The sequence below is a fragment of the Limanda limanda genome, chromosome 7 (genome assembly GCF_963576545.1).
Source record: "Limanda limanda chromosome 7, fLimLim1.1, whole genome shotgun sequence".
NCBI lineage: Eukaryota > Metazoa > Chordata > Actinopteri > Pleuronectiformes > Pleuronectidae > Limanda > Limanda limanda.
This window is the reverse complement of record NC_083642.1, coordinates 2,094,005-2,120,811: the sequence shown is the minus strand read 5'-3', so window position 1 is coordinate 2,120,811 and position 26,807 is coordinate 2,094,005. Positions and strand designations below refer to the sequence as shown.

Genomic DNA, 26,807 nt, shown 5'->3' with positions numbered 1-26,807 from the left:
TTAAACAAAAATATTTCTTCACGTGTAGACAAAGGAAACATAATTTACAGGTCGTCGGTGGAAAAATACATCTACATTTATTTACAGTAACACAGCGTGTTCAAAGTCTTTGGTTTCACAAAAAAAATACAGAATTTCATTTCATGTCCAAACGTCAGGAATTCCCCTGAGGTCTGAGAGAGTAAAGTGCAAAAGATCAGTGGAGGAGGTTCGAGCTGCTGAGGCTCAGATAAGCTCCCGAGTGGAGAAACCCTGGGGGACGAGCATCCCGGTTCGTGAGGCCCAGTCTGCCCACAGCTTCCCTGCTGGGAGGTGAAGAAGCTCCACTGGTTTCTTCACAGTCTCTGAAGTCGCCGTCTCCGCCAAAGACCAGATTTTGGGTTTTTGACTGGAGACGTTTCCTTTGCTCTCCAGGCCGGACGGCGTGAGGTCAGAGTCTCTCTGTTCAACTTTCTTCACAAGTTCATGTTCTCTGTCCTCCTGAAGGCTCGGGACCTCCAGGCGCTCCTCGGTGTCTGCGCGCTCGCTTTGGGTCTCCTCCTCATCCCGCTCGTCCAGGGGACACGTCTCCAGGGGACACGTCTCCAGGGGACATTTCTCCAGGGGCCCGTCCTCCTCGTCGCTCTCTCCCTCCTCCTGCTCCTCATCCTCCTCGTCGGACTTGCCCTTGCACGCCCAGCTGACCCGGTTCTCCTTCTTCAGCCTCCGCCTGGCGTTGGCGAACCAGGTGGAGACCTGCGTGAGGCTCATCTTGGTGATGATGGCCAGCATGATCTTCTCGCCCTTGGTTGGGTACGGGTTCTTCAGGTGCTCGTTCAGCCAGGCCTTCAGCGCCCCGGTGCTCTCCCGGGTGGCCACCTTGGGGACCCGGCCGGGGTCCTCGGCGGCACCGGGACCCCGGTAGGGGGGGTAGAAGGGCCCCCCGCGGGCCAGGAGAGCGTGATGATAGGGAGATGCCTTCAAGTCGAAACCGTTTGTCTGGAAAAAATAAAGGGAAGACGCGTAAGAAGCGAGCCAGGGAATCTGTGCTTGTGCGCAATTACGCACGGAGTTGGCGAATTTAGGGAATTAACTATTGACCAAAACACAACGGAAAGATAATCTAATAAATTCCTATTAGTGCTGACAAAAGTTGTTTGCAGACATTTCTACACAATCCTGCAGAAGAGCTTGTTGCCTCCTCTCCTTGTTCAGCCACTGGAGATTTAAAGTCTACAAACATTCTGACCTTGAGATCCTCAAATCAGGAATTTTTTAAACACTTCTGTGATTTTACCAAACTCACCATGTGCGCGATGTGCCTGTGGTGCGGGTACGGGATGAAGTTGTATCCCTGTAGTCCCGAGTATCCTAAAGGAATCCCAGCTGCCATGGCGGCCAGATGCTGGGCCTGCTGCTGGTGCACGCTGCCCAGCATCGGGATCTGGTATCCGGTCGGCATGCTGATGTTCCGCTCCAGGAAGAAGTTTCCAAATCCAGTTTGAGAAGCGGGCATCTTTCCTGCGTCCACAGCTATTCGGAGGTTTGAGTGAGTGGCAGCACAAGCGCCTGGATCCACTTATATACACACCCAGCTGCCAGCGTGTGTGTGTGTGTGTGTGTGTGTGCAGGGGGAGGAGAAGGGCTGAGAGACAGGGGGGTGGGGGGGTGGTCCCACTGGTATTGACTGACAGCTCCGTTCAAAAGACCCGCAGCTTTCACTGGCAACAAATCCCATCAAAGACGCCCTCCGCTGTTCCTTTTTGCGTTTTCGAGGAGAGGCTGAATATTCGCTGCTTATCCCAACTCACTGATTTCTGCAGAGATTCAATTCTAATGCGACTTGTTGTTTCCACTGGGAAGCGAATCAAGTCTGAAACTTTAAAGAAATGGTTATAATATCAGCTGCAGGTTTGGTTTCCTGATGGTTTTCCCTAGGCTCTGGTTTCACTTCGGAGGATGAAACCAGAGCTGGTGTGAGATCCAACAACATCTCATGTCTGGCGCTAATTAAGCGCAGAGATTAGAATAATTCAGGTAACGACGTCCTGCCAGTCGCTGCTGCTCCGTCACCACCTTCACATCTGCACTGGGGGAGAATTGAATTAACAATTTGAATAACATTAAATCTAATAAACAAAGCACACGCGTTTTGGTTTTATTTTTTTACGCACGCGTAAAAGTCACCGAGCGCAGATTTTGGTTCCAACCTCCCACTTGTTTCTCTCTCTGCGTATTTAATATTTAATAAAAAAAGGAATACGGTTTTTCATTCAGCTTCATGAGCCTCAGAGCTGCAGTTTTTTATTAAATTTTATTTGCTAATTCATCGAGCGAAGCACAACAAACTGTGCTTTTACATGTCGGAAGGTTTTGTTTGGAGCGTTTCAATGGCCCTAATTAAACGAGGTTAAGTGAAACAGGTGTTGACTAATGTATATGATAATTGTGAGATAACAGATGCTAATGTGTGTGTGTGTGTGTGTGTGTGTGGGTGGATGGGGGGGTTGTTAGAGATAAGAGGAGCAGATTACACTTCTTATTCCACTACACCCCCCTCCTCCTCCTCCTCCACCTTCATGTCCTCCAGGAGCTCCCCGGTGGAGCTCAGTGTTCCAGGGTCCGGGTTCAAAGGAGCTCACCTCTGTAATCTCTCATCATTCTGATCATTATTATAATTATTATTATAATCACAGCGGGACGAGCCCTCGGTGACGCAGCTGATAGCCGCGGCTTTTCACAGGTAATAGTGGGGAAGGCATTAATGATGAGTGTCAACACAGAAACACAACATTTACACTTTGAGTTGGTTTTTTTGTTCTTCTGTTGTTTGTTGTTTTTTATGCAACCCCCCCCCCCCCCCCACCCCACCAATAAATGTGAAGTCATTATGTTAGCAATTTAAATTGCATCAATAGAAGTTTAACAAAAGTCCAGGATTGATCCAACTCTGATTTGTAAACTGTTTATCAATTAAAGAACATGAGGTTTATTGTGATAATTATTGATATAGAATTAAATATAATGATATAATAGCCTAGTAATATAATATACTCATAGTAACTCTTTTTATTTACTTTCACTCAGCTTCAATACATCTGTTTTGTAAGAAATTACACATTTTCACACTTTTTTGGAAACAGAAGTATTGAGCCTGCAGTTGTGTTGATGCACATGTTGAGAAATCCAAACTGCCAGTTTCGTAGGTTAAGCTGAAGTTGATGCAGACTTCACCTCGATTCTATTTAGTGTTAAAGATACAATTTAATCAACTTCATGCTCATTTTGAGGACACACACACACACACACACACACACACACACACACACACACACACACACACACACACTCACATTGCATTCATGTACTTTAATGCATCAGTGTGTGAGCTGTAGACACAGAGACATAAAAGATAGATTGAAATTGGAATCTCCAATATCTCAAAGTAATGATTTGATATTAATGATTTGAATCTCTCTTGATAAATAAATGAACGAGTTGTGCAGACAACAATTTCTACAATGAAACATGAGTTCATTATTTACTTTGAAAAAAATAATGAATGTGGGAATTTAGAAAACTGCATTTTCTACTCTTTTACTACAGGAAAACTTCACTCCATTTAAATAGAAATTATGTTAATTTTACTTCACTACATTCATTTAACAGCTATAGTTTTATTTTCAATTTAACCTGTTATTACTGTATAGAATACAAAACGTCAGCATACAAATTTATACGTGATAAATAAGTTATAATAATTCTGTGATTAGTTATGTAAGACTGTTTAAATCAAAATTAGCTGTTGGTGTATTAACCTGGTGTGTGAATTTAACTTGTGATGGAGCATTTTCACCACGTGGTGAAAATTATTTTACTCAAGTAAATGATCTAAATACTTCTGAAGTGAGTGCTGATGAAAAGTCGACATAAAAAAAGCTTCTCATCGTCAAAATAAACCAAAAAGATATAATAGATATTGAGAACTGATCTTCTTAATTACATTGAAGTTTGTCTCTTTTCATTTATATTTTGAAATATTATCAGTCAGTCACAGTGTTTGTTTTTTGGTGTGAATTGTGTGTATTTTTAATGCAGCGTCAGAGTTGTTAGTTTTTCCGCCGTGGGAAACCACAGATTAAATGATTTGTCCATTATGCCAATGACAGAAAATAATCTGCAATATCTTGATATTCGAATGATTGTTTCAGTCATTTTTAAAAGGGAAATAATTAAAATAATTCTTCTGATTCTAAGGTTCCCACCTCAAAAAATTGAATTGCTGAGATTTTGTTTCTTCTACTTTTGGTCAAATCAAAACGTGGAGATTGGACTTCGGGCTGTGAGAAGCTGTGATTGGAATTTTTATACAATTAAACCTTCGGATTAATAGTTTAACCTGATTTGTTCCTCTTACTTAAGCCTGATAGGATTACTTTTTAAATATTGTGTTGCAGATGGTGTAAAATCAAATAGAGAGAGAGAGAGAGAGAGAGAGAGAGAGAGAGAGAGAGAGAGCAAGAGAGGGAGAGAGAGAGATACCAGCCCCAGATAAAAACTGGCCAAGGTGGAGGGAAGGGAGGAATTCATTTGGGTGGGGTCCACAGAGCCTAAAGCAAATTTGTACAAGAGCAACAATGGGGCCGAGCAGAGTGCAAAGAGAAGGAGGCTTATGGCATCACTGGTCTACATCTCACAACACAAACAGCTCTGGGCGGCAGCTTTTGTCCATCTTGTAGACTCCTTTTCATTCCCTTCCTCTTTCGGCAGCTCGGTCACAATGCAGGTGTTGGTCCTGCTCCGACAGGTCGAGTTCGGGCTGTTTGCTGTGAGGATGTCACTCGTTTACAGGAGAAGAGACAAGTGACCAAATGGAAGACGATTGTCCTCGGCGCCCGAGGAGATAACGACACGAGATAGCAAAGGAGGATGAAATTATCTTTGTCTCTGGAAACACCTGAGACATTCCTCTGTCGGGGAAAGATCAGCTGCACTTTATATCTTTTCTTTTAAATCCCCTGAATATCCCGAGCAGACTGTTAAATGAAGCTGGTTTTGGATGTGAAACGAGACATTAGACGAGGACAGTGGACGGGTCGGGACAATGGGTTTAGGTGTGACCGCGGTTGCAGGCCGTCCCCTCTACCTGCGAGCTGACAAAGGGACTTAACATGCAATTAGAATAGTTCATAGATAGGTGTGAAGAAGACGACAAAAGCCTGAGGAGAATCCACAAAACCCTCAACACCTTTTGCTTGTTAGTTTATTTTATTGAAGCACTCGGGGAGAAGGAGGAGGAGGAAGCTGCCAGAGACTCAGGAGCAAGTTAGTTTAAAGGCTATACAGCAACTTATTTACTCTTGTTTTATTTATCGTGTTTAAATGGGGAAAATAAACATGATAAAAAGTTGAAATTCATCCAAACCCCCTCAGGGATGTGATGGTCTCCGTGCAGATCTGTGATTCTCCTCTAATGGGATTTTCCTGGGGCCCCGACACAAATGGGGAGATGTAAGCAAAGTGTGAATGTTATCAAGCGCTCCCACCTCTTTACTATCAGACCCCCCCCCTTCCCAGACCCCCTTCCACTCTTTGTGCTTTGTCATTACTCTTATCAGCACCACTCTATCATTCTTTCAAAATAGTAGTGGCACTGGAACCGCTTGCAAATGAAAGTATGTCTTTGTTTAGGGCCGGGCAGGGTCCCGCCTCCCGGCTCCCTCCTGGGTGCAGGCTGATTGACAGCCCTCCACAGGGTGAGTGACAGGCGGCGTTGCTGAGGCCGTGATGGGCCCGTGTGACAGCTGCTGGTGTCTCCCTGTGTCGGGTCCCGGTGGGGGGGTGCCGGGACCCCGGGACCCCTCAGCCAGGGGCCGGGCGCTGTCGGGCTCCATGCTGCAGAGGAGCTTGTTAGGTTCTGCTCCTCAGCTGCAGGTTCCTCCTCAACACGAGCAGAGCAGAGCCAGTCAACTCAGGACGCTGCAATCTGGATTATCGATTAAAGTTGTTATTGCAAAGTTTAGAATAAATTTAATAAATAATTCTCTTGCAAAAATGAGAATTGTGTTATTTTGAATGCTTCGTCAGAGTTGTTCTGTGCATGTGACTTGTTCATCTGTTGAGGTCGAGGGATCCTCCTCTGTTCCTCTTCCTCTGTTTGGTTCCTTGTTTAATGATTTTTTTTTTTAAATTGAGGGGCGGGTTCTAATGTTGCTTGTCAAGAGAAATGATTATGGGATGTCATATGAACATCGTAGACAAAAACTCAGGGTGTCTTTGGACTCTGTTCATTTGTTGATTTTCCTGCTGGACCCGGTTTTTCCGCCTCGGTCAGATTTTTTGTGTCCAGGAAGCAAAGAGGGATTTTCAACTTAAAGAACAAATCAATTGAAATAAAAAATCACTACATATCCTCTTCTTAATAAACGTTTGTTTTTAACTCTTCTACTGTTTCACTTAAAGTCACTGAACTCTTTCTCCATCAAGTTTCAGGGACGTCAGCTTTTCACAGGAAGTTTCCATTTGGATTTTTCATATAATGATGGCCACAGATTTAATAAGAAACAATAATATTTTTCATGCATGTTTTAGAACTAGGCCGATGTGGATTTTTGGAGGATGATACCAATATGTATCCACTTTTATGTATTTTTTAAAGACGGTTATGATTTCTAAGAAGTTTGTTATCAAGACTTGGTGTCAAATTAAGGAAATAATGTTTTTTTTCAGGATTTTCTCCCGTTTAACAATTGATTTTATTAGCAATTAATTAATATATAAGCTGAATTAAGAAATAATACACATTTTTATTTCTGCATTGTGTTAAATTGAAGTTTTTATATCAGCTTATACCGAGAACTTCAACCGATTACATCGTGTCTGTGATATTATCGACCAACCTCTGGCTGTAACGATTTATAACCAACGATTGTGTATTTTTATGCAGCAATAAGGATATTTGAGGTGGTTCTTCATGTTTGATATACAATCAGGACGATATCTTCTCCTATGGAAACCCAATTGGCTTTACAAAAACTGTGAGTTTCTCTGTTTTGTTAAATTAGGTGACAGATATATCAATGAACACATTCTTCTGCTTACAGGTACATGACATTGTCTTTGAGCATTTATTAAAATACTTTCTCCCGCTCGTGAGTGTTAATTACGTGGAGTTGAACTCGATGTTTATTATTGTTTTACGATGCAGAAAGTGGACGAAGTGAAGTTCGCCCGTGGAACCGTTTTCTCCCCACAGCCTCACAGAGAGCAGCTAATGAGGTTATTGGGCATCTGTGACGTGACATCTACATTTTGGCCTATTTGTGAAACAATGGTTACAAGGAAGCCCGGGACATTGGGCTCTGTGTTTTCCAACTCAAAATAACAAAGCCGAGCAGCCGCTGGTGGGAGGCTGTGCTCTCATGGAAATGAGCAACCGAACCAACAATGTAGCTCCTAATCTCTTCAGAGAGAGGAATCAGTTACACAGCAGTATGCACCCCTCAATGCTTTTCATTAGAGTCAGCGTGCTATTGAAACAGTCGCTCCACCCCCTATGACTCACACACAAACATGAGTGCACACACACACACAACCCTCGTGTGTAGCCACAGGCCTTGCTCATACATGCACTAGATACAAGGTGCACCCCCCCCCCCCCAGCAACAGAAGGGTTGAAATAAGTGGGGCAGAGGGAGGAATGGGGGGTGCGAGGCCTCAAAGCATGGGATTAGAGCTAATGTGCCCTCCCTGGGTTATAATCTCTTCAGAGGGGGACTTTGTTTGAGGGGCTTGAGGGCAGTAAGATAAGTATCTATTACAGAAACTCCCTCTTATCCCCCCCCCCCCCCTCAAAACATCCCCGCTTCAAAAATGAAGCACAAAACCACTTGCCCCTGTTCCCCTCTGTGTTGTGTGATATCCAGGAGCCCAAAGCAAGTGCTGCCCTTTTCAGCTAATCAGGAATTAAGGTTTAAAGCCGTATGGAGAGTTAGCCGGGGCCCATATTTACTCCATCTGCAGCCCGCCGAGTCAGGTGGTTGAAGAAAGATCAAAAGCAGCTTTAAAAGAATTTCTCTGCTCATCCCACGGAAAGAGAGGAAAAGAGAGAAAGAAGCTTTATCACAAGTTGTTGCTCTGCTGGGTTTCAAGAGGACGAGCAGATAATTCCAGAGCAACAGTGAAGCAGCCTCACAACAACAAGTATTGGTTTAAAAAAACAGTGAACAGTTTGATATAAAATACAGTTTTATACCAAAATATCTTCATAGTATAAATATTGTGCAAATAATGGTCATTTTGGAATTAGATTACACAATTATCACAACAAATGGGAAATGATGAACAGTACAAAAGCCCTTCAAACAAAGGTAATTTCTCTTAATTTTCTCCAAAAACATTTAAGAAAATCCTCATTAAAAGCGTTTGAAGCAAAAATAATATTGGAAAAATGCAGAAAACTAAAAGGCAACTACTGTGAACATAATTATTTGTAAGGAACTACATATCCCATGAAGCATTGCGACGGATCCCTGCCTCAGAGAAGTCCTGGTGGATCTGGGATGTGGAGCCGAACCACCTGATCCTAGCAGACAGGATTCTCGTGGTTGTGGTGAAAGATTTCCGTGTTAACAGCCAAATTCACCAATCAGAGACATTGCTCATACACCTGAGGATTGTGGGTAATGTAGTACTTCTCCATGACGGTGTCTTGTGGTGTTTTCCAGGAGCTTTACACATCGTTTCACCATCTCGTAGTTTGTGGTGAGTTGACGTTTGATGGTTATAATATTGTGGCTGATAAACAGAATCTATATTCAGAAAATAAATTGGGATTTTCACTTCTGGAACCTGAGCTGTGATTCAGATTCACAATGTAACGGCTCCAATGTCGAATGCGAGGGTTAAAATATTTAAGCTGAAGCTTCGAACTTTGGTTTGGTTTTGTCCCTCATTCTCTCACCTGCTGCTGTAAATAACAACAACATCAAATCTGTGGTGATTGAAATTACTTGTTTTAAAATGGAGAATGAAACAAGCTTCATCCTGTAACTCCTCACTGAGCGAAATACGTGAATCTGAAGAAGATCTGGACACCTTTACAGACACATTATCATTATATAGAATTAAACAAGCTTGAAGAAAGTTTAAAGAATCACTGCAGCCTGATAAGTAACATTTAGAAACATCAAGTAAAGTTTAAAGGCTTTAATAAAACTTTTAAAAGCGCAGCATCACGATTCTTAATTCAGAGTTAAAGCTTCCGTGCTCAGTACTTGTACGAGCTTTTAGATGCATCGGCGAGTGTGTGAGTGTCTGTATGAGTGTGTGTGTGTGTGTGTGTGTGTGCGTGTGTGTGTACATACTAAATGTACACACACGGTATCAATACTTCATGGTAAATACAGGGGGGCGGGGATTACGTTACGTGTGAATATGAACGTAAAAGCCTGAATGTCCGAGTCAGAAATCGCTGTTTCTCCTCAGCGTGAGAACTTCCGGGGTCTGAACGGCGGCGGGACGAGCTGATGCGACGCCGTCCTCTCCTCCTCGATCGGCGCCAGCTCCTCCGCCGACCCCCACTTCTTCTTGGAGTGGAACAGCGTCACCAGCTTCCTGTTCCTGTTCCGCTCCCTGGCCTGGGTGACGTGAAGCTCTGCTGCCAGAGGGAAAGAAATAATACATCGATGAGAGAAAGTTTTTAGTGTTTTTTACATGAACTTAACTAAGAGTTATTATCTATTAAATGATTTATGACTCACGCAGCTCGATCTCCTCCTCTGGTCCCTCCGGCTCTTTGGCGTTCAGATAGTGGAAAGCAAGATGGCCGCTGTAATCCCTCAAGTTCTCTTTAGCGCCTGATAAGAATTAAAACAACAAATCTCAGAAACCAGCAGGTAAGATTAGTCTAAACATTTATCTAAACAACAAAAAAAACCTCCTAATCCAGATAAATAACCACATGAGATTGAAACCAGTTGTTCCTCTTAATCTGACTGGTTTTATAAAAGTAAAATCCATCAAAAAAACAATAGAAATAAAGGCTTTAACAATGTAACATAAACTTGTGGGACAGAATTATATTGTCGATTTAATTTAATCGAGAAAACAAACAAGTGAAAAATGACTAATCAGCCCATTTCATGTTGTGTGTTACGGTCGATTTAAGCCATTTTCAGACATGAACTCTGGAGAATGTCCTCACAGTCGGGTCCGGAGTTTCTCCAGAGTTTGAGTTTCACTTATGCACAACACAGGAGGAGATTCTCCAGAAATCCATTGACACATGAGCTCATTTGGACATTATCCGGAGTTTTTACTAAGCAACAGGAGAAACTCTGGGGAAAGTCCGGAGCCCCTCAGGAGAATGTCCAGGAGATAATCCGGAGATCATTGAATGTCTGAAAGCAGCTTTTATCGAGGTGCAACACTTTGAATAAGAGCCGGTTTTTACCATATCTCAGAGTGAGCAGGTCCAGAATGTGCCGGTGACCGTGTAACGCTGCGATGTGAAGAGCCGTGTAACCCTGGCAACGAGAAAACAAGAGGAAAACATTGAAAAATCAAATTCTAAACCTTTAAGTGTCAAGTTTTTAAGTGTTTTTCTTTCTTCTTTCTATAACCGAGGGACAGTTTGACTCTCTGTGGACATGCAGGGAGGAGCTGAGGAGGTTTTGGGTTCGGTACTCACCCCCTGGAGGTTCCCAGGCCCCAAACGCAGCCAATGAAAACAGCGGTGAGAGAAAAGAAAGAGACAAATTAGCAGAGGTTATGGAAACACCCGATAATGATAAAAACATAATTGCCTGGTAATTCCCTGAAAATTGCAGGAGTTTTCAGGAGTTGTGCACACGGACGCACTGTTTTGAGAAACAATTACCGTGACATGACATGATTTATTAGCGCCGCCCGGCAACACGTGCTGCTGTAATGCATTTGCACAGCTGCATCTTCACAGAGATCATTTAGGAGACCATTACATCACCGAGGGACAGGGCAGAACAAACCAGAAGCCTTGTTGTCGTCCTGTTGTTTCAAATAGATTCAAAACCAAAGCAGCTTTATTCTACCGAGCCCAGCGCGGCCGGATGGAAACCTGGATACTCACATGCTGCAAGAAAGAAGAAGAGAGGACGTGCACGTCACAAAAAAAGCAAAATACAAAGCACCATCATTCATAAAAGGGAAACTCCACTGATTTTATACACAAAATGTAGTTTTCTTGTCAAGATGCACGACTCTGGAGGAGACTTTCTGAAGTCTGAAATATAAAAGACAACCCAGATTATTTTTTAAGTTCGGTTTGAGACATTGCTATTACACCTGAGGATTGTGGGTAATGTAGTACTCCTCCTTGACGTGTGAATAAAACCTTCATTTGTCTTGACTAGTGGCGTTTTTATACATCGTTTCACTGTCTCGTAGTTTGAAGTTAGTCAACGTTTGATGGTTATAAATATTGTGGCTGATAAACAAAATCTATATTCAGAACATAAATTGGGATTTTCACTTCTGGAACCTGAGCTGTGATTCAGATTCACAATGTAACAGCTCCAATGTCGAATGTGAGGATTGAAATAGTTTAGCTGAAGCCTCGACCTCATACTCTCACCTGCTGCTGTAAATAACAACAACATCAAATCTTTATCTTTATTGAAATTACTCGTCTTAAAATAGAGAATAAAACCAGCTTCATCCTGTAACTCCTCCCTGACTCGGTTTGAGACTTCTGAGGTTTTCTGTGCAACGAATTTGGTGTAAAGTGCAGGAGATTTGTTTTTCTCTCTCCTGTTGCCTCGTGTTTGCTTTTTGTAGTTTTAACTTTATTTCACGATTTGGGTTGCAAAGGGGCGGAAAGTTTCCGGTAAATTTCCGGAAACTTTCCGAAAACTTTCCATGGGAAGTTAAGCTCGGGAATTTTGGGAATTTTGAAAAAAAAAAAAAATAAGCAAATTAAACGCTGAGCAATAAAAACATCATTCAAAACTCTATTTTAAAGATGTATGGAACGTTGAGTTTCAACCCTCCACTGTGCATTCTTCCATCACATGCACAGATAACTCCCAGCATGCTTCACTCTACAGCAGGGCTACTGAGGCCTGCTGTAGAGTGAAGGACTAGTCAGGTAAGTTTCCATGATATTACTGGGTAAATATATTAGCATGCTGATTGAGGATTGTTCATCTGTTCATCTAGCCTCTTTCCATTCATTTATCCATCAATTATAAAATATGTTTACAGACGATTCCAATTGTTTGGCTAACTATTTATATCTCTGGCATTGCATTAGTGTTTTTTTACAAACTTTTTTCTCATCTTATTCTACAGAACAATGCCACGTGCACTCTCTCATGTGTGGAGACATTTCACCTCATCCAATGTAGAAGGAAAGGCTGTGTACATTTGCAAATACTGTGCAAAGACCTATGTTAAGAATGACACAACGATGCAGAAGCATATAGTCAAGTGCCCAAAGTTTCCTCAGGGCTCAAATCAGCCTATGACAAAACAAAATGTTTATATTTATGTCTGTATATGACAAGGTAAATACAGTTAGTATAAATTAACTACAACATTTCCAGTTTATTCCCGTTAATTCCCGTATATTCCCGTTAATTCCCATGGAAAGTTTCCAAGTTTGAATATTCCCGGAATTTTGCAAACCTATTCACGGTATCAAACGCTGCAGTTGAGCGAATTTGTCTCGAGATGAAATATCTGCAGCATTCGACCAGGACGTTGTTTTGAACGTGAGGAGCAGATCATCGTTTCCTCAGCAGCTTCATGCATAATAAAGTTCAGAGCTGTTTTACAGACGTAGATAATATCTGCACGTTTGGATGTGGCAGCTGAGAAGCTGAATATGACACCTTTTGTTGGAAAGACAAATTCAACCACAGAAAGTAACTCTGCTGATTTTACTGTTGTCGCTCACTTCCGTTGTGGTTGTGTTTTTGTTGTGTGGCTTGTAGTCGTGTTGTGCTTTCTGTGAATATGCTTGTGTGTGACATCACTTTACGTTTCCTCTGTTTATCGACGATTGATCAACTTTTCTTTGTCCTAATTTTTAAGTTTACACGTTGCACATTTGTCCTGAAACCGCTGGAGTTCCCCTTGCGATATCATTGTGCGTCAATAAAAAACAGGAGAACACACTCACTGACTTGGTGTTGACGTCAGCGCCGGCGTTGACCACGAGCGCCGCCATGTCCTCGTTGCCGTGCTTGGCCGCCCAGTGCAGCGCCGTCTGGGAGAAACCAAGACAGAAGTTACTCACAAAGAACCCGTCCACCGCTCCGACCGGGCGCCGTGACCACTGTGGCGTCGTCCCAGGCCGAGCCAGGGCAGCTTCTCATTGGCCGAGGCGAGGGCAGAGGGCCCAGCTGTGCACGGAGGGGGGTGGGGGGTGGATGGATGGAGGGATGATGGGGAGAAGGAGGGACGGAGAGATGGTTTCCTGCCATCTAACGGAGCCTAATTACAAAACAACACAGCCCTGTGCCCACGGTTGGGGGGCCCGGCCGCCTGTCACCGGGGGGGAAGATTGATGATGTTAGTGTGACCCGCAGAGGGGAGACCCACCCAGACATCACCACACGACTGTCAGCACACGTCAAGCAGGGAAACAAGCCCCCCCCCGCCCGCTGCCCACCCCCCCGCCCTTACAGATACACCCTCACGTCCACATGTTGAGATTCTCAAAGTGTCGAAGCTTTAATCAGAGACACATGTCCGGTGGCGTGGAACCACATCCACCTGTCGGGCCGCAGCTGTGATCTTTTCTGCGACTCCACTTTCAGCTGCGTGATTACAGGTCAGCGGCAGGTGGAGCCGAGCGGGGGGGCAGATGTCGGCTAAACAACCGACGGCCGTCCAACGCCGCCGAGGTCGAGACCTCAGAGACCTCACAGAGGACGGGGGGGGGGAACTTTATAACTTTATTGTTTTTCTCACGTGGAGCTCGAGATCAGTCACATGGATTTAAATGGAGTTCTAGAGATTATAGACGTATTCATAAGGTCAAACAAACGGATTTATACTCTACTACTATGAATTAAGTATTTAAAATATTCAGGTACTCTAAATTTGTGATCCTTTACAATCCAGTGGAAAATATTGGACTTTTTACTTTACATTAACCTGACATCTATGATTAGATTATGTTTTTTTTTATATAAAACAATTAATTTTATAAAACTTGATCCACTAAATTAAGAAAAATGTCTTCACCTCAATCGGTAACAACATTAAATTGTTGATGACAAGTTTATGGATGAAAAATAATTATATTTGCTGCACAATTTTAATGTTTTTATTCCCTATCCTTATCTAAACAAATATGGAAGTTGGACAAGACAAATAATTAGCTGAATTTAAATCAGTTTGTCTTCTGGCTACCTGGATAAGAAATATAAAAAAAGTTTCAAATCTTTTATAGATCTTATCCGAGGAGTCTGAGGATTTTAGAAACAGCTCCCGAACAGAACAGCTGTGAGGACGAGACCCAGTATTTCTTGTTCCAGAGAAACACTCGTTTACCTCTGAGAAACAAACCGGGGACACGACTAACGGACGGACAGGACACGCGTCCCTTTGTGTCGACGAGGGACAAAAAGCTCGTCCAACGGCCGGCCAGATAAAAATGTCTGCTTGTGTCCACTGAGGAGGATGAGGAGGAGGATGAGGAGGAGGAGGAGGATGAGGAGGAGGATGAGGAGGAGGATGAGGAGGAGGATGAGGAGGAGGAGGATGAGGAGGAGGAGGATGAGGAGGAGGATGAGGAGGAGGCGACATGTTGCTTCAGCTCTCCGCGTCAGAGACAGATTGTGATAGACGCTGTCTGGCTGGAGCGTCTCCATCTCTTTTGTCTGTCCTCTGTCACATCTGAAGACAGATTGGCCGGAGGATTCTGTGACAGGCGGCTCGGCGGGTCCCCCCCCCCCCGTGGGCAGGAGTGATGGACGAGGCCGGACAGGATGCTGCGTCTTCCCTTCCTGCAGCCTCACGTTTCCCCCCCCCACCTGTCCCGTCACTCGGGGACGGCCGTGTCCCCCCCAACCCCACCCACCCACCCTGCACCTCCCCAGTGAGGGAAGTGGAGGGAGACGCAGAGGAGTGATGAGCTAATGATGTACTTACAAACTGTGTGGAGGAGGAAGTCCGTCACAGCAGGGAGAGAGAGAGAGAGAAAGAGAGAGAGACAGAGAGAGAGAGAGAGAGAGAGAGGGAGAGAGAGAGAGAGAGAGGGAGAGAGAGAGAGGTCCACGTCACCAGCAGGAAGAGAGAGAGAGAGAGAGAGGGAGAGAGAGAGAGAGAGAGAGAGAGAGAGAGAGAGAGAGAGAGAGAGAGAGAGAGGGAGAGAGGGAGAGAGAGGTCCACGTCACGAGCAGGAAGAGAGAGCGAGAGAGAGAGAGAGAGAGAGAGAGAGAGAGAGAGAGAGAGAGAGAGAGAGAGAGAGAAAGAGAGAGAGGGAGAGAGAGACAGAGAGAGAGAGGTCCACGTCACGAGCAGGAAGAGAGAGAGAGAGAGAGGTCCACGTCCCCAGCAGGAAGAGAGAGAGAGAGAGAGAGGGGGAGAGAGAGAGAGAGAGATAGAGAGAGAGAGAGAGAGAGAGAGAGAGAGAGAGAGAGAGAGAGAGAGAGAGAGAGAGAGAGAGAGAGAGAGAGAGAGGGAGAGAGAGGTCCACGTCACGAGCAGGAAGAGAGAGAGAGAGAGAGAGAGAGAGAGAGAGAGAGGGAGATATTTTTAGATTTTTAAATACCTACTCTATTCAGTTTTACAGAACAAGAGTAGGGCAATCAATTTTTCCTTTCCGTCAAAAAAATAGAGATTAAAAATTATAAACAAACAACATTAAAACAAATGATAAAATATGGCTAAAATGCAATTCATTTTCTTTTACAGTGCAGATCGCTACTTTGACACACCACACATCCTTCAATGTTTCGAGATTTTTCATTAGCTCATAAAACCTGAAACCAACCACAACTCTGGCTTCACCAGGGCAGGAAACAGAGCAATGACATTAGTCCCTGGTTGTTGCTCGACCTTATTTCTCCTAGTAATGTAAATACCCATCTTGGCTTTACCCGGGACGAAGTTCAAAATGTTACAAACATTTTGTCTTTTCTTAACATAGAGAGAGAGAGAGATGGAGACTTAGAGGAGATCTTGACTTCTAAGCAACCTCACTGTTAAACCACTGCTCGAGACGATTCTCTAAAACCACCTGATCCCGACAAACATTTGGTTCAGAACAGGAAACACTTAAGTCTCCTCAGGATGAAGAGTAATCCCTTCAGTCGCTCGCCAAACGTGGGACTAAAGACCGGCGCATGCTTCTGCGTTTTCATGGGCCTGGAAGCGTAAGCGCCCTTCCGGGACCCCTACGTGCTTACGTGTCCCTTCTTACGTGCGTTGCCCAATTTTTCTAACTAGACGGCAAAGCTCCGCAAGCCTCACGCAGCCGGCAAGGCTGTGATTGGTCGGCTAACTACATCATTTCCGGAGTCGCATTTCCGGTTCATACCTGATGATACCAGCGGAAACCACGGAAGATTAAGAAAAACGAATATGGACCAAATAGAAAAGCACTTGGCAGAAGAGATCCGAAACTATGAACACTAGTATAACCCGTCACTGACCGGAGGATTTGTCCTCCAGAAAAAGACTCTGAGGAGCCGCCGTGGCGATGTAAATAAACCGCTCTTCTTCGTGCCACACACGAAGAAGAGCCAACTTTGACAAAAAACATTTCTCCGCCTAGTGGTCTGGCGGGGAATTGCATGGCAACACGCGCAACGCTTGGAAAACCATGAATGACAACGAGTCCTGCGTCACAACTGCGTGAAAAGCCGCAGACGCCGTTGCAGAAGCATGCGCCGGCCTTAAGCAACCTCACAGTTAAACCACTGATCGAGAGCGTTTCTCTAAAACCACCTGATCCCGACAAACATTTGGTTCAGAACAGGAAACACTTAAGTCTCCTCAGGATGAAGAGTAATCCCTTCAGTCCTTCGCCAAACGTGGGACTAAAGGCCGGCGCACGCTACTGCGTTTTCAGGGGCCCGCAAGCGTAAGAGCCCTTCCGGGACCCCTACGTGCTTACGTATCCCTTCTTACGTGCGTCGCCCAAGTTTTCTAACTAGACGGAAAAGCTCCGCAAGCCTCACGCAGCCGGCAAGGCTGTGATTGGTCTGCTGACTACATCATTTCCGGAGTCGCATTTCCGGTTCATGCCCGATAATACCAGCGGAAACCACGGAAGATTTAGAAGAACGAATATGGACCAAATAGAAGAGCACTTGGTAGAAGAGATCCGAAACTATGACCACTAGTAAAACCCGTCACTGACCGGTGGATTTGTCCGCCAGAAAAAGGCTCTGAGGAGCCGCCGTGGCGATGTAAATAAACCGCTCTTCTTCGTGCCACACACGAAGAAGACAATTCTCCGCCTAGTGGTCTGGCGGGGAATTGCATGGCAACACGCGCAACGCTTGTAAAACCATGAATGACAACGAGTCCTGCGTCACAACTGCGTGAAAAGCCGCAGACGCCGTTGCAGAAGCATGCTCCAGCCTTAAGCAACCTCGCTGTTAAACCACTGCTCGAGAGCGCTTCTCTAAAACCACCTGATCCCGACAAACATTTGGTTCAGAACAGGAAACACTTAAGTCTCCTCAGGATGAAGAGTAATCCCTTCAGTGGACTCAGACCCCGGAGATCGGTTGCAGAGCAAAGTCAGGACGGATCACATATACCAGCACCTGGGCTTTAAGGCCCTTTGGTTCTCATGAGTCTCTCTGGATCGTGGGTATCAGTGAACGTGATCTGCGGCGTGGCGTCCACCTCTGCTGCACAGGGGAAGGCTGGAGGCCGGAGGGAACATCAAAGAGGCCCGGGGGGGGGGCTCAGCACCTTCCCAGGGACACAACCAGCATTGTTCTACAATTAATCCCAGCCTGCTCTATTACTTTCAGATTATCTTTAAGTGGGTGAAGTCTTTGTGGGGCATTAAGACTCTCCTTAATCCCAGCGGCCCCCCCCCCTACATCTCCCTGCACTTCAATGGCGGCCGTGCTATCTTGTCCGGGTGGGGATGGCAGGGGCTTAAGGGCCACTCTTAGAAGGTGGTCCGCCACGGCCACAGGACAGTGTGAGAACTGTGACACAGGGGAGGGACAACAAACATGAGCTCAAATCTCTTAAGCGCACAGGGAGACAAATAAAAGGATTTGGGTTGTCAGGGGGGCGCAGGAGCTAAAAAGCTATCTTTCATAATCCTTTTGATAGTGGACCTTTTGAAATGCATGATCTGGATGTTTTAACACGGGCTTCTCGGAACGCCGTTACAGGGAAAAGCCTCCGCTGGGCGAGCTTGAGAAAGTTATACAAGCAAAACGTGGTTTGGAGGAATCGGTGGAAGAGTCGAGAGGCAGCAGGCGAGCTGAGATATGATTTGTTGTGATGGACGTTAACTTCACCAGGAGCTGGATTCTACTCTGAAAAACATAAAGCTACATCCATACTAATGAAAATGGCATTTTCAAACTAAAATGATCTCTGTGCTCATGAGCATCTCGGCTCAGGAACTCCTCTTCTACACAGGAAGTTGTATCATATTTATACAACTTGAACTTATACTATTTACACTATTTCAACCGAAAATAACTTTTGCACATTTGTTGTTATGTACAAACGGGTTCTTCTTACGTTTAGAAGTTTTTTTTCTTATGTACAAATGCATACAAGTATGCTTTTTACTTGCTCGTAAAATCCTCCTGTGCCACTTTACTTTACTTTAAATTACTAAAGTGAACATTTGTATTTTATTTAATTTATTATATGTATTGCTTTCCTTTTATATATTTGTATTCTCTCGTCTATCTCTAGATAGATCTAGATCATTTTCAAACTTAAATGATCTCTGTGCTCATGAGCATCTTGTCTCAGGAACTCCTCTTCTACACAGGAAGTTGTATCATATTTATACAACTTGAACGATTTTAAACAGAAAATAACTTTTTGCACATTTGTTGTTATGTACAAACGGGTTCTTCTTAAGTTTAAACGTTTTTTTCTTATGTACAAATAGTTTTTTACTTGCTCGCTAAATCGTCCTGTTTCACTTTACTTTAAACCACTAAAGTGAAATTTTGTATTTTATTTTATTTATTATATCTATTGCTTTTCTTTTATATATTTGTATTCTCTCGTCTTTAGATAGATCTAGATCATTTTCAAACTAAAATGATCTCTGTCCTCATGAGCATCTCGGCTCAGGAACTCCTCTTCTACAAAAGAGGTTGCATCATATTTACACAACTTGAACTATTTTAAACAGAAAATAACTTTTTGCACATTTGTTGTTATGTACAAACGGGTTCTTCTCAAGTTTAAACGTTTTTTTTCTTATGTACAAATAGTTTTTTACTTGCTCGCTAAATCCTCCTGTGCCACTTTACTTTAAATTACTAAAGTGAACATTTGTATTTTATTTAATTTATTATATCTATTGCTTTTCTTTTATATATTTGTATTCTCTCGTCTATCTCTAGATAGATCTAGATCATTTTCAAACTAAAATGATCTCTGTGCTCATGAGCATCTCGGCTCAGGAACTCCTCTTCTACACAAGAAGTTGTATCATATTTACACAACTTTAACTATTTTAAACAGAAAATAACTTTTTGCACATTTGTTTTTATGTACAAACGTGTTCTTCTTAAGTTTAAACGTTTTTTTCTTGTGCACAAATTGTTTTTTACTTGCTCGTAAAATCCTCCTGTGCCACTTTACTTTAAACCAGGAAAAGGTACATACAAATTGTACATACTTGGTTTTATTTTTTATTTAATTTAATTTATTATATCAATTGCTTTTCTTTTATATATTTGTATTCTCTTGTCTATCTCTATTCTGAGCCGCCTGCTGCTGTAACTACTGAATTTCCCCCGGTGTGCGGCTCAATAACGTTTTATCTTATCTTAAAAATGCAGAATTCAACTGCACAACATCTGTTAGTGAAGACAACAGCTCAGCAACGCTTCTAATCGATTCTCCACGTGGTTCTCTACACGTGTAGCCGAGGCTGATTGTTTTCTTCTGGAAGGAGGTCATGTGACAGGAGCCTGACGAATCAGCGAAGGCTACGTCGTGACTAAAAAATAGTTTCCAAACATCTTAAGAGTTTTCAGACTAAAATGGGACCAGCAGTGTTTCCAAACTCGTCATTTCTAGCGGCTGTGAGACGCCGGGCGCAGCGGAGGCGTGGACGTGTGGACGCAGCCTCAGCCTGTAGGTGGTGATAGAGAGTGAGGACACTTACCCCCTGAGAGGACGTCACCATCAGTCAAGAGCGTCAGAGGGAAACAACAAGAGGCTTCAAGTCAGAATCCAAGTCACAAACAACAGCGACTTAATAAATAACAACACAAAATTACAGTGAGCAGCACGAGACACGTAATATACTTACAGAGGTGAAGTCCTGGTTGGACACGCCCCCGAGAAAAGAAACACAAAACCATTAATAATCAGTGACACAATATCAGTTTAGTCCTCGTTGACCAAAGAGTTGCAGGAACTACAAAGTCAGAGGAACTGAAGTAAAAAGAAATTCAGACACATGCAAAGTAACTTTCACACGTGAAGAACACAGCGTCCTCACGTTACTGCTGTTTGATGTTTGAGTTTCTAAAAGGATGGATCGAGAAAATCTGTATCTGTGATTAATTACCTGCATTAGAAGTCTTTTAAAATTCAATATTGTAACGCACAACTTTAAAAAAAAGTCTTATATTGAAGATAATTGGATGGATTTTATAAATCAGATTAATGGAAGTTATGTTTGCTTGAATATGTGTTAAAACTAAACTATCATATACTGGAGGGGAGGTTGACTTGAGTCTCAATTTCACCTCGACATTTATTTTTCTATAACGAAGTTGATGAACAGATAATCTCGTCTGATTTTTACTTCTAGAACTGAAATGTTGAGCTTTATTTATCTGGAATTTAATTGTTCCTCCTAAAACGTTTGTGGAACCTGGAATTTAGTTTGAAACTGTGGCTGAGTCTCTCTTCTCGTCCCATCATGCATTGTGTTGTGTCACTTTCGCCGCAGATGGCCACAAATCTGAGAACAAGATCCAATTTGTGTCCTTTCAGAGGCAGATCGGGGGGGGTGGGGGGGTGTGGGGGGGGCAGCTCTACCTTCTTGTTTGCCAGTGAGGGATCCTGCCTGAGCAGCTGAGAGAGGTCAGGGACCCGAGCGCCAGCGGCCGAGTAGATCCACTCCTTCTCTATGGGATCCAGCTGGAGCAGAGAGAGAGGAGGGGTGCTTAGACACACACACACACACACACACACACACACACACACACACACACACAGAGGATGTCTTCTCACACATCCTCTGGGAAAAGACACAAAATTAAACTGGACTCACGGCGACGGAGGCGGAGCCCAAGCTGCCGGTTCCCTCCTCGTCCTGCTCCGACTCCGACTGAGGGACAGGAAACACAACAACTGTTACTCAGAGGTGACACACGTTAACTGAACTGTGTCCGTCACACACAACATCACACACACAGACACACACACACAGACACTCACTCGGAGCGAGGTCACGCTGCTGTGCTGTTTCCAGCTGACGAGACGCGACCACAGGGCGACAGACAGAGAGGGAGGTAATGGGCGAGCAAGGCCGAGGTGACGCTTTCACACACGAGGGGTAATGAATAACAATCCAATTAACAATTAACTCCTAAAAACAACAAAGCTACAGTAGTTGTCGTCGTGGAGGGAGGAACTCACAGTCACAGAGTGTAAAACTGTCACTCAGGCTGATTCATGTCGGAGCGAGAGAATCGTTTCTCAGATCAGAAAACGATGTAGAAACAGTTTCACGTCACACGTCAGCGAGCTGAACATGAGAAGTGATCGGGGGGGTATTTATCCAGCCGGTTGATCTCTGACACACGTCCGTTCCTTCAGTGCTTTTGTTGGAGGACGATAATAACGAGGAAAAAGACCGAGAGGTATTTAGTTTATTATTATAGAAGAAAGATCAGAAGCCGGAATTGGTGATTTATTTATTTATTTTTTGGGCTTATTTGTGTTTTAAAAGGGAATTTTAGGATTAATCTAAAGTAAAAGAAGATTATTTTTGGTTTTAGCGACTGGTGGAAAGTGAAGTGAGATCATTTAGGTGATGATTTGGTGCTTTACAAATAAAATGTAACTAAATTGGATCAACTTGCTGTAAGTTCAGTGAATCTCATCTTATCGCTGCTTCACACAATTTAAGGAAAAAAACAATTCCCAGTATTAATATGTGAGTTAACAAAAATATTTATATTATATTTGTTGACCAAGGTTGAGAATCACTGCTTTATACGACCACAAGGACACAAAGTTAAACAACTTCTTTCCATAACATAGCGTCTTGTGGAGTCATATTGTATTACTAAATAGTTTGGCTCATCAGTATCAGGACTTTGATTATATATTTAAAATAGCTTATACATAGATTTATAAATGTTCTCATTCTTATGTCTATTCTGAAGAAAGAAGAACGGACTTGGAGTCGTATTTCTAATTCCTACAGATGTTTTTAGTCATAATTGCAAAGCTACAATTTTAGTTCCATAACATATTTTGTGAAATTACAAAGTTCCAGCTCTTTTCTCATGTTATATTAAAACTTTCTTCGACTTCAAGACTTTCTATTTGAAATCTCAGATTTTTTGTTCTTCAACATGGATTTAACACTCAAATTTCTCATTAAATGTTTGTTATATATGTTCTGTGATTTATTTTTACCCATTAATTTGCCCAGGACAAATACTTTCAGCCAACACACATCTTCTCTGTTAAAATCTCCTGTGATCAGCAAAAGAGCAAATACGATTCTGGGGAAGGAAAACGCTCACTTCCTGATATATGTGTTCAAATTTAAATGAATGCTCCTTCACTTGAAATAATGATATAAAAACAATGAAATTTTCCCATCAGCCTCTGGGACACGGACTTCCTAGTTTCCAGCCCCGGGTGTCGTGATTAATAACAACGAGCCAGGTGACTTCTTTGATATGAAACAACCGTCGACGGCCTTAAACACAAAGTTCAAAGAGACTAATACCTTCAGCAAACGCTCTTAATCCCATTGTGTCTCCACATCAACACATTCCAACATATTTCATGTGTCTATTGAGCCGAGCGGAGCGAAGCCACATATCTCTCTGTGACCTCTGTGATGAACACAAGTGATGATTATCTTTCTAATGAGTTCCAACATGTTGCCGCTCTACATAATAACAGGGAGCTTCATTTAGATGCAGATTCTCACTCCGGCCCTTCTCCTCCTCCCCCCCCCCCCCCCCCCCCCACCGCTCCTCCCTCCCTCCACCCACTGCTGTAGGTGAAAAATCCAGGTAATTTACTTAGCGCCACCTGGTGGGTGACACGGGGACCACTGCAGTGAGGGTGAGTGCTCAGATATAAGTGGATAGTGATAGATGTAGATATAAATGCAAAGATAATAATAATAATATGGATACAAAAACAGCAGCAAATGAGAACGATATAATTAAACATGCATTAATTATTTCAATTATCAGATAATATGCATTTTATTCTTCTTTAATAACGTTTTACTTATTATTTTATATGAAAAATAAAGAAAACTGCTAAATATCTAATTTCAGAGGTTAAATCTGAGCATTTTTCGCTAATTGTGGTAAAAAATGATGAAAAGATCAATAAAATATAAAAGGTATTCACTGATTATACAGTTATTTGTTTCAGTTCTTGTATTATATAGTCAGAATATAACTATTAATACATGAATCTGTGCGTCACTTTAAGTCAGCAGCAGGTGAAGTTGGAGCTTTTTAAATTACTGATGAGCAAGTTGTGAATCTCACCAGTTTTATCCTGTAAAGATGGAAGTGAAAATGCATGTATAGTATGTATTTGTGTGTATTATAATATGTATATGTGTGTATATGTATTTATCCACTTCCTCTAAATCAGTGAAATTGTCACCTTTGACCCTGAGTCCTTGTCCAGCTCCTCCTCCCCGGTGCTGGGCTCTGAGGGAACGTGGATGTGGATGACAGGAGGTGCAGGGAGCTGCTCCTGCAGGAGAAGAGTTCACACCAGCTGTTAACATCTGTCCTGAGGGATCCGATCCCAACCGACCATCGCTGAGCTCGTCTGTTCGCACCTGATGTTGAAATACGTCCTGAACGTGTCTCCTGTGGACACTTGGGATCTGATCTCACTTCCAAATATACAAATAATCAAGTATTTCATATGGTTTCATCCAACAAATCCTGTTTTTACACAGAGTGAGTTGACGGATGTGTTTAATGTCAACGTGTGTGTGTGTCCACGTACATCTGAATGTGTTCCGATAGAACATGAAAACCATCTCAAGCAATTTCTCTACATGAGTCTCGTTAATTAAACAACTAATGAGATAATTTTCGTTTTTAACAAATAATAATAAATAATAAATCTGCTCAGTTTTGCTGAATTAACAAAAGCAAGCAAACATGTCCTGCCTGCTAAGTTTAATCTGGTTTTATTTGGGTTTGGGTTTGAGACATTTGTAGATACTTTAAGTGTCTTACCTCTGTTGACACTGTTCTTGTAACTATCGGCTGCTTATCAGGGTTGGGCGGCAACAACCACAGCTTTAGCCTTAATATAATATAATACATCTTCCTAAAAACCAAAACCTGCTCTGTTTTTCCTAAAGGGATCATTAAGTCGATGATTCAGAAAAGGGAGGAGTCAAGGTATTGATTATAAGCTGAACTCTGAACAGCTTCTCACTGAGCTGCAAACACAAACTCTCTCTGCAGGTCGGACACTGAGCCGACTCGATCCTTTAGCATCCGGCGTGGACACATCATGTTTCCTCTCGGGCCTGTTTGAGCAAAACATGTGTGAGGACGCTCCACCCGCAGCATGAGACACGTTAATCCTTTAAATCTATGGTTCAACGCTCAAGTTTACTGCAGGAACAATATGTAGAAGTACTTCCAGAGGATTACTGTGCATTAAACATGTAACGCGTTGTGTTTATCTTCACAAAAGTCAAGTGCTTCTGTGCATTAGTCTTAACCAGATCCGTCCTTTATGTAAAGACATAAGCCCTTCGACCGTCCCTCGGGTCTCACAGCGGCTACCTTACATGTCCCCCATCCGAGGAGCTTTACTCCCTGTTCCACAGAGCCGTCGGTAGTTCGATGCCGACACGTGTGAGGAGCGAAGAGGCGTCAACAAAGACGACCTTGTTTAGAGATAAATGCGACGCTCAGATGAAGAGTACACACGTTGTCCAGCAGGGGGACGGCAGATGCAGCAAGTTGCACGATGGCACAAAGTGTCGCTGCTGAATCTTCCCACAAGGAGAATAAAAAACGAGCAGAATAACAAGCTTCATATATTCACCTCCTGCTCATCCTGTCTTTGGTGCTGCTGCTGTGGAGAAGAGGCGATGGCGTCGGGCGAGTCCCACTGTGCGGTGGCTTCTGTCCTGGACGGACTCAGACGTCTCTGTCCGTCCCCGTCCGAGTCCTGAGGTCTGGCATCGCGCTCCTGCAGCTGCTGCCTGTATTTCTTCTTCAGGACGAGGAACTTCTCACCCTGAGACACAAGATTTATTTGAGAAAACAAACGTAAACATCGCACAAAGGCAGACAATAGTTTTCTCTTCCTGCTAAACTGAGCTTTCGTCTCCTGGTGCAACACATCAAGGTTTTCTGTGCAGTTGTTGACATATTTGTGCGCGTGCAGGACGTAACGCACAATCCTCACACTGACACTATGACCTATGGGATGCCTGCGTTGAACTGAGAATTTCAGGAATGCCCCAAACAATGGTAGGAAAGAGGGAGACGGCAACAAACCTGGATGTAAACAACGCAGAATACAAAATACTTTAAAGAAAATCTGTTTTGCAAATGATTTATGAGGAAAGAAAATCTATTTAACTCTTCTTTTCAAAGATGCACACAATATAAGAACTGTGACAGGTACAGGTATGAGATATCCTTGAACCAAACCACATCCTTCCACCAGGTTTCATGTTAATCGAAGCAGGAATCACCCTGGAATATTTGCATATTTGCACCAGCACCATAATAAGCATATTTGAATATTTGCACTACTGCACAAATTGAACATTCATCTGTAAAGATATATATTTAGATGTATATATTTTATTTTCTATTTTAAATTTTTTTATATTCTATTTCATTGTTATTCTATTTTATTCTTTTTTATTCTATTTTATACTATTTCTATTTTTATTTAATTTTTTTGGGTTGAAATAACTGAGCATTGCTTAAAGAGAGCCTGTGACCCAAGTATTTCATTAACAGTGACTACTTCATGTTATCTCTGTTCATTTGAAAATAAAAAAATCTTGAATCTTGAATCTTGAGGAGTCTTTTTACATAATCTTGCAAAACACAACCTCCTTGGTGAAGTTAATTCGTCTAAAAAGGGGAAATGAAAACTGCAGCTGCCGTCTCCTGGGAGGAAAAGTTACCAGATCTCGATCCTTGATTACGTCACAAATACTTTCACCAGAATAACGACTCTTCATACCTCAGTGTAGAAATATAAATGCAGAAAAACATGGCAGCAGAGTTTTACCCAAACAAGGTAAAAAAATATTCAAATACTCACGTTCTCTGACTTCACCACAGCGATTCGGTCGATGATGAGTTTGAATTCTTCTCTGTATTTAGCTGCAGGGGAAAAACAACACTCGTCAAGTTACACAGAAAACTAAATATAGCTTTTTTTAGAGA

General features: G+C 42.9%; 2 protein-coding genes across 2 annotated transcripts in view; both read right to left on the bottom strand.

The window, feature by feature from the left end:
* Nucleotides 1-225: 225 nt before the first annotated feature.
* irx7 (iroquois homeobox 7) lies at nucleotides 226-1,495 on the bottom strand. The gene is made up of 2 exons (XM_061074057.1): nucleotides 1,286-1,495; nucleotides 226-978 (listed from the first exon to the last, which is right to left on the bottom strand). The coding sequence occupies exons 1-2, from the start codon at nucleotides 1,493-1,495 to the stop codon at nucleotides 226-228; spliced, it is 963 nt and encodes a 320-aa protein (XP_060930040.1).
* Nucleotides 1,496-9,377: 7,882 nt separating this feature from the next.
* Nucleotides 9,378-26,807, bottom strand: part of LOC133004685 (ankyrin repeat domain-containing protein SOWAHC) — a 23,061-nt gene continuing 5,631 nt past the window's right edge. The window contains exons 2-12 of the mRNA XM_061074158.1: nucleotides 26,683-26,744; nucleotides 25,441-25,635; nucleotides 24,025-24,117; nucleotides 21,425-21,481; nucleotides 21,190-21,291; nucleotides 20,453-20,464; nucleotides 15,118-15,120; nucleotides 13,133-13,225; nucleotides 10,433-10,505; nucleotides 9,741-9,836; nucleotides 9,378-9,637 (exon numbers count right to left, since the gene is read on the bottom strand). Coding sequence (XP_060930141.1) covers nucleotides 9,462-9,637; nucleotides 9,741-9,836; nucleotides 10,433-10,505; nucleotides 13,133-13,225; nucleotides 15,118-15,120; nucleotides 20,453-20,464; nucleotides 21,190-21,291; nucleotides 21,425-21,481; nucleotides 24,025-24,117; nucleotides 25,441-25,635; nucleotides 26,683-26,744 — 962 coding nt within the window. The 3' untranslated portion in view covers nucleotides 9,378-9,461. The remainder of the gene's footprint in view (nucleotides 9,638-9,740; nucleotides 9,837-10,432; nucleotides 10,506-13,132; nucleotides 13,226-15,117; nucleotides 15,121-20,452; nucleotides 20,465-21,189; nucleotides 21,292-21,424; nucleotides 21,482-24,024; nucleotides 24,118-25,440; nucleotides 25,636-26,682; nucleotides 26,745-26,807) is intronic.

Excerpts from the sequence above, each read along its gene's own strand:
- irx7 (XM_061074057.1), bottom strand. The coding sequence starts at position 1,495 with ATGCCCGCTTCTCAAACTGGATTTGGAAACTTCTTCCTGGAGCGGAAC. Across the intron at positions 979-1,285 it reads ACAGGCACATCGCGCACATG|ACAAACGGTTTCGACTTGAA; the intron begins GTGAGTTTGGTA and ends TATTTTTTCCAG.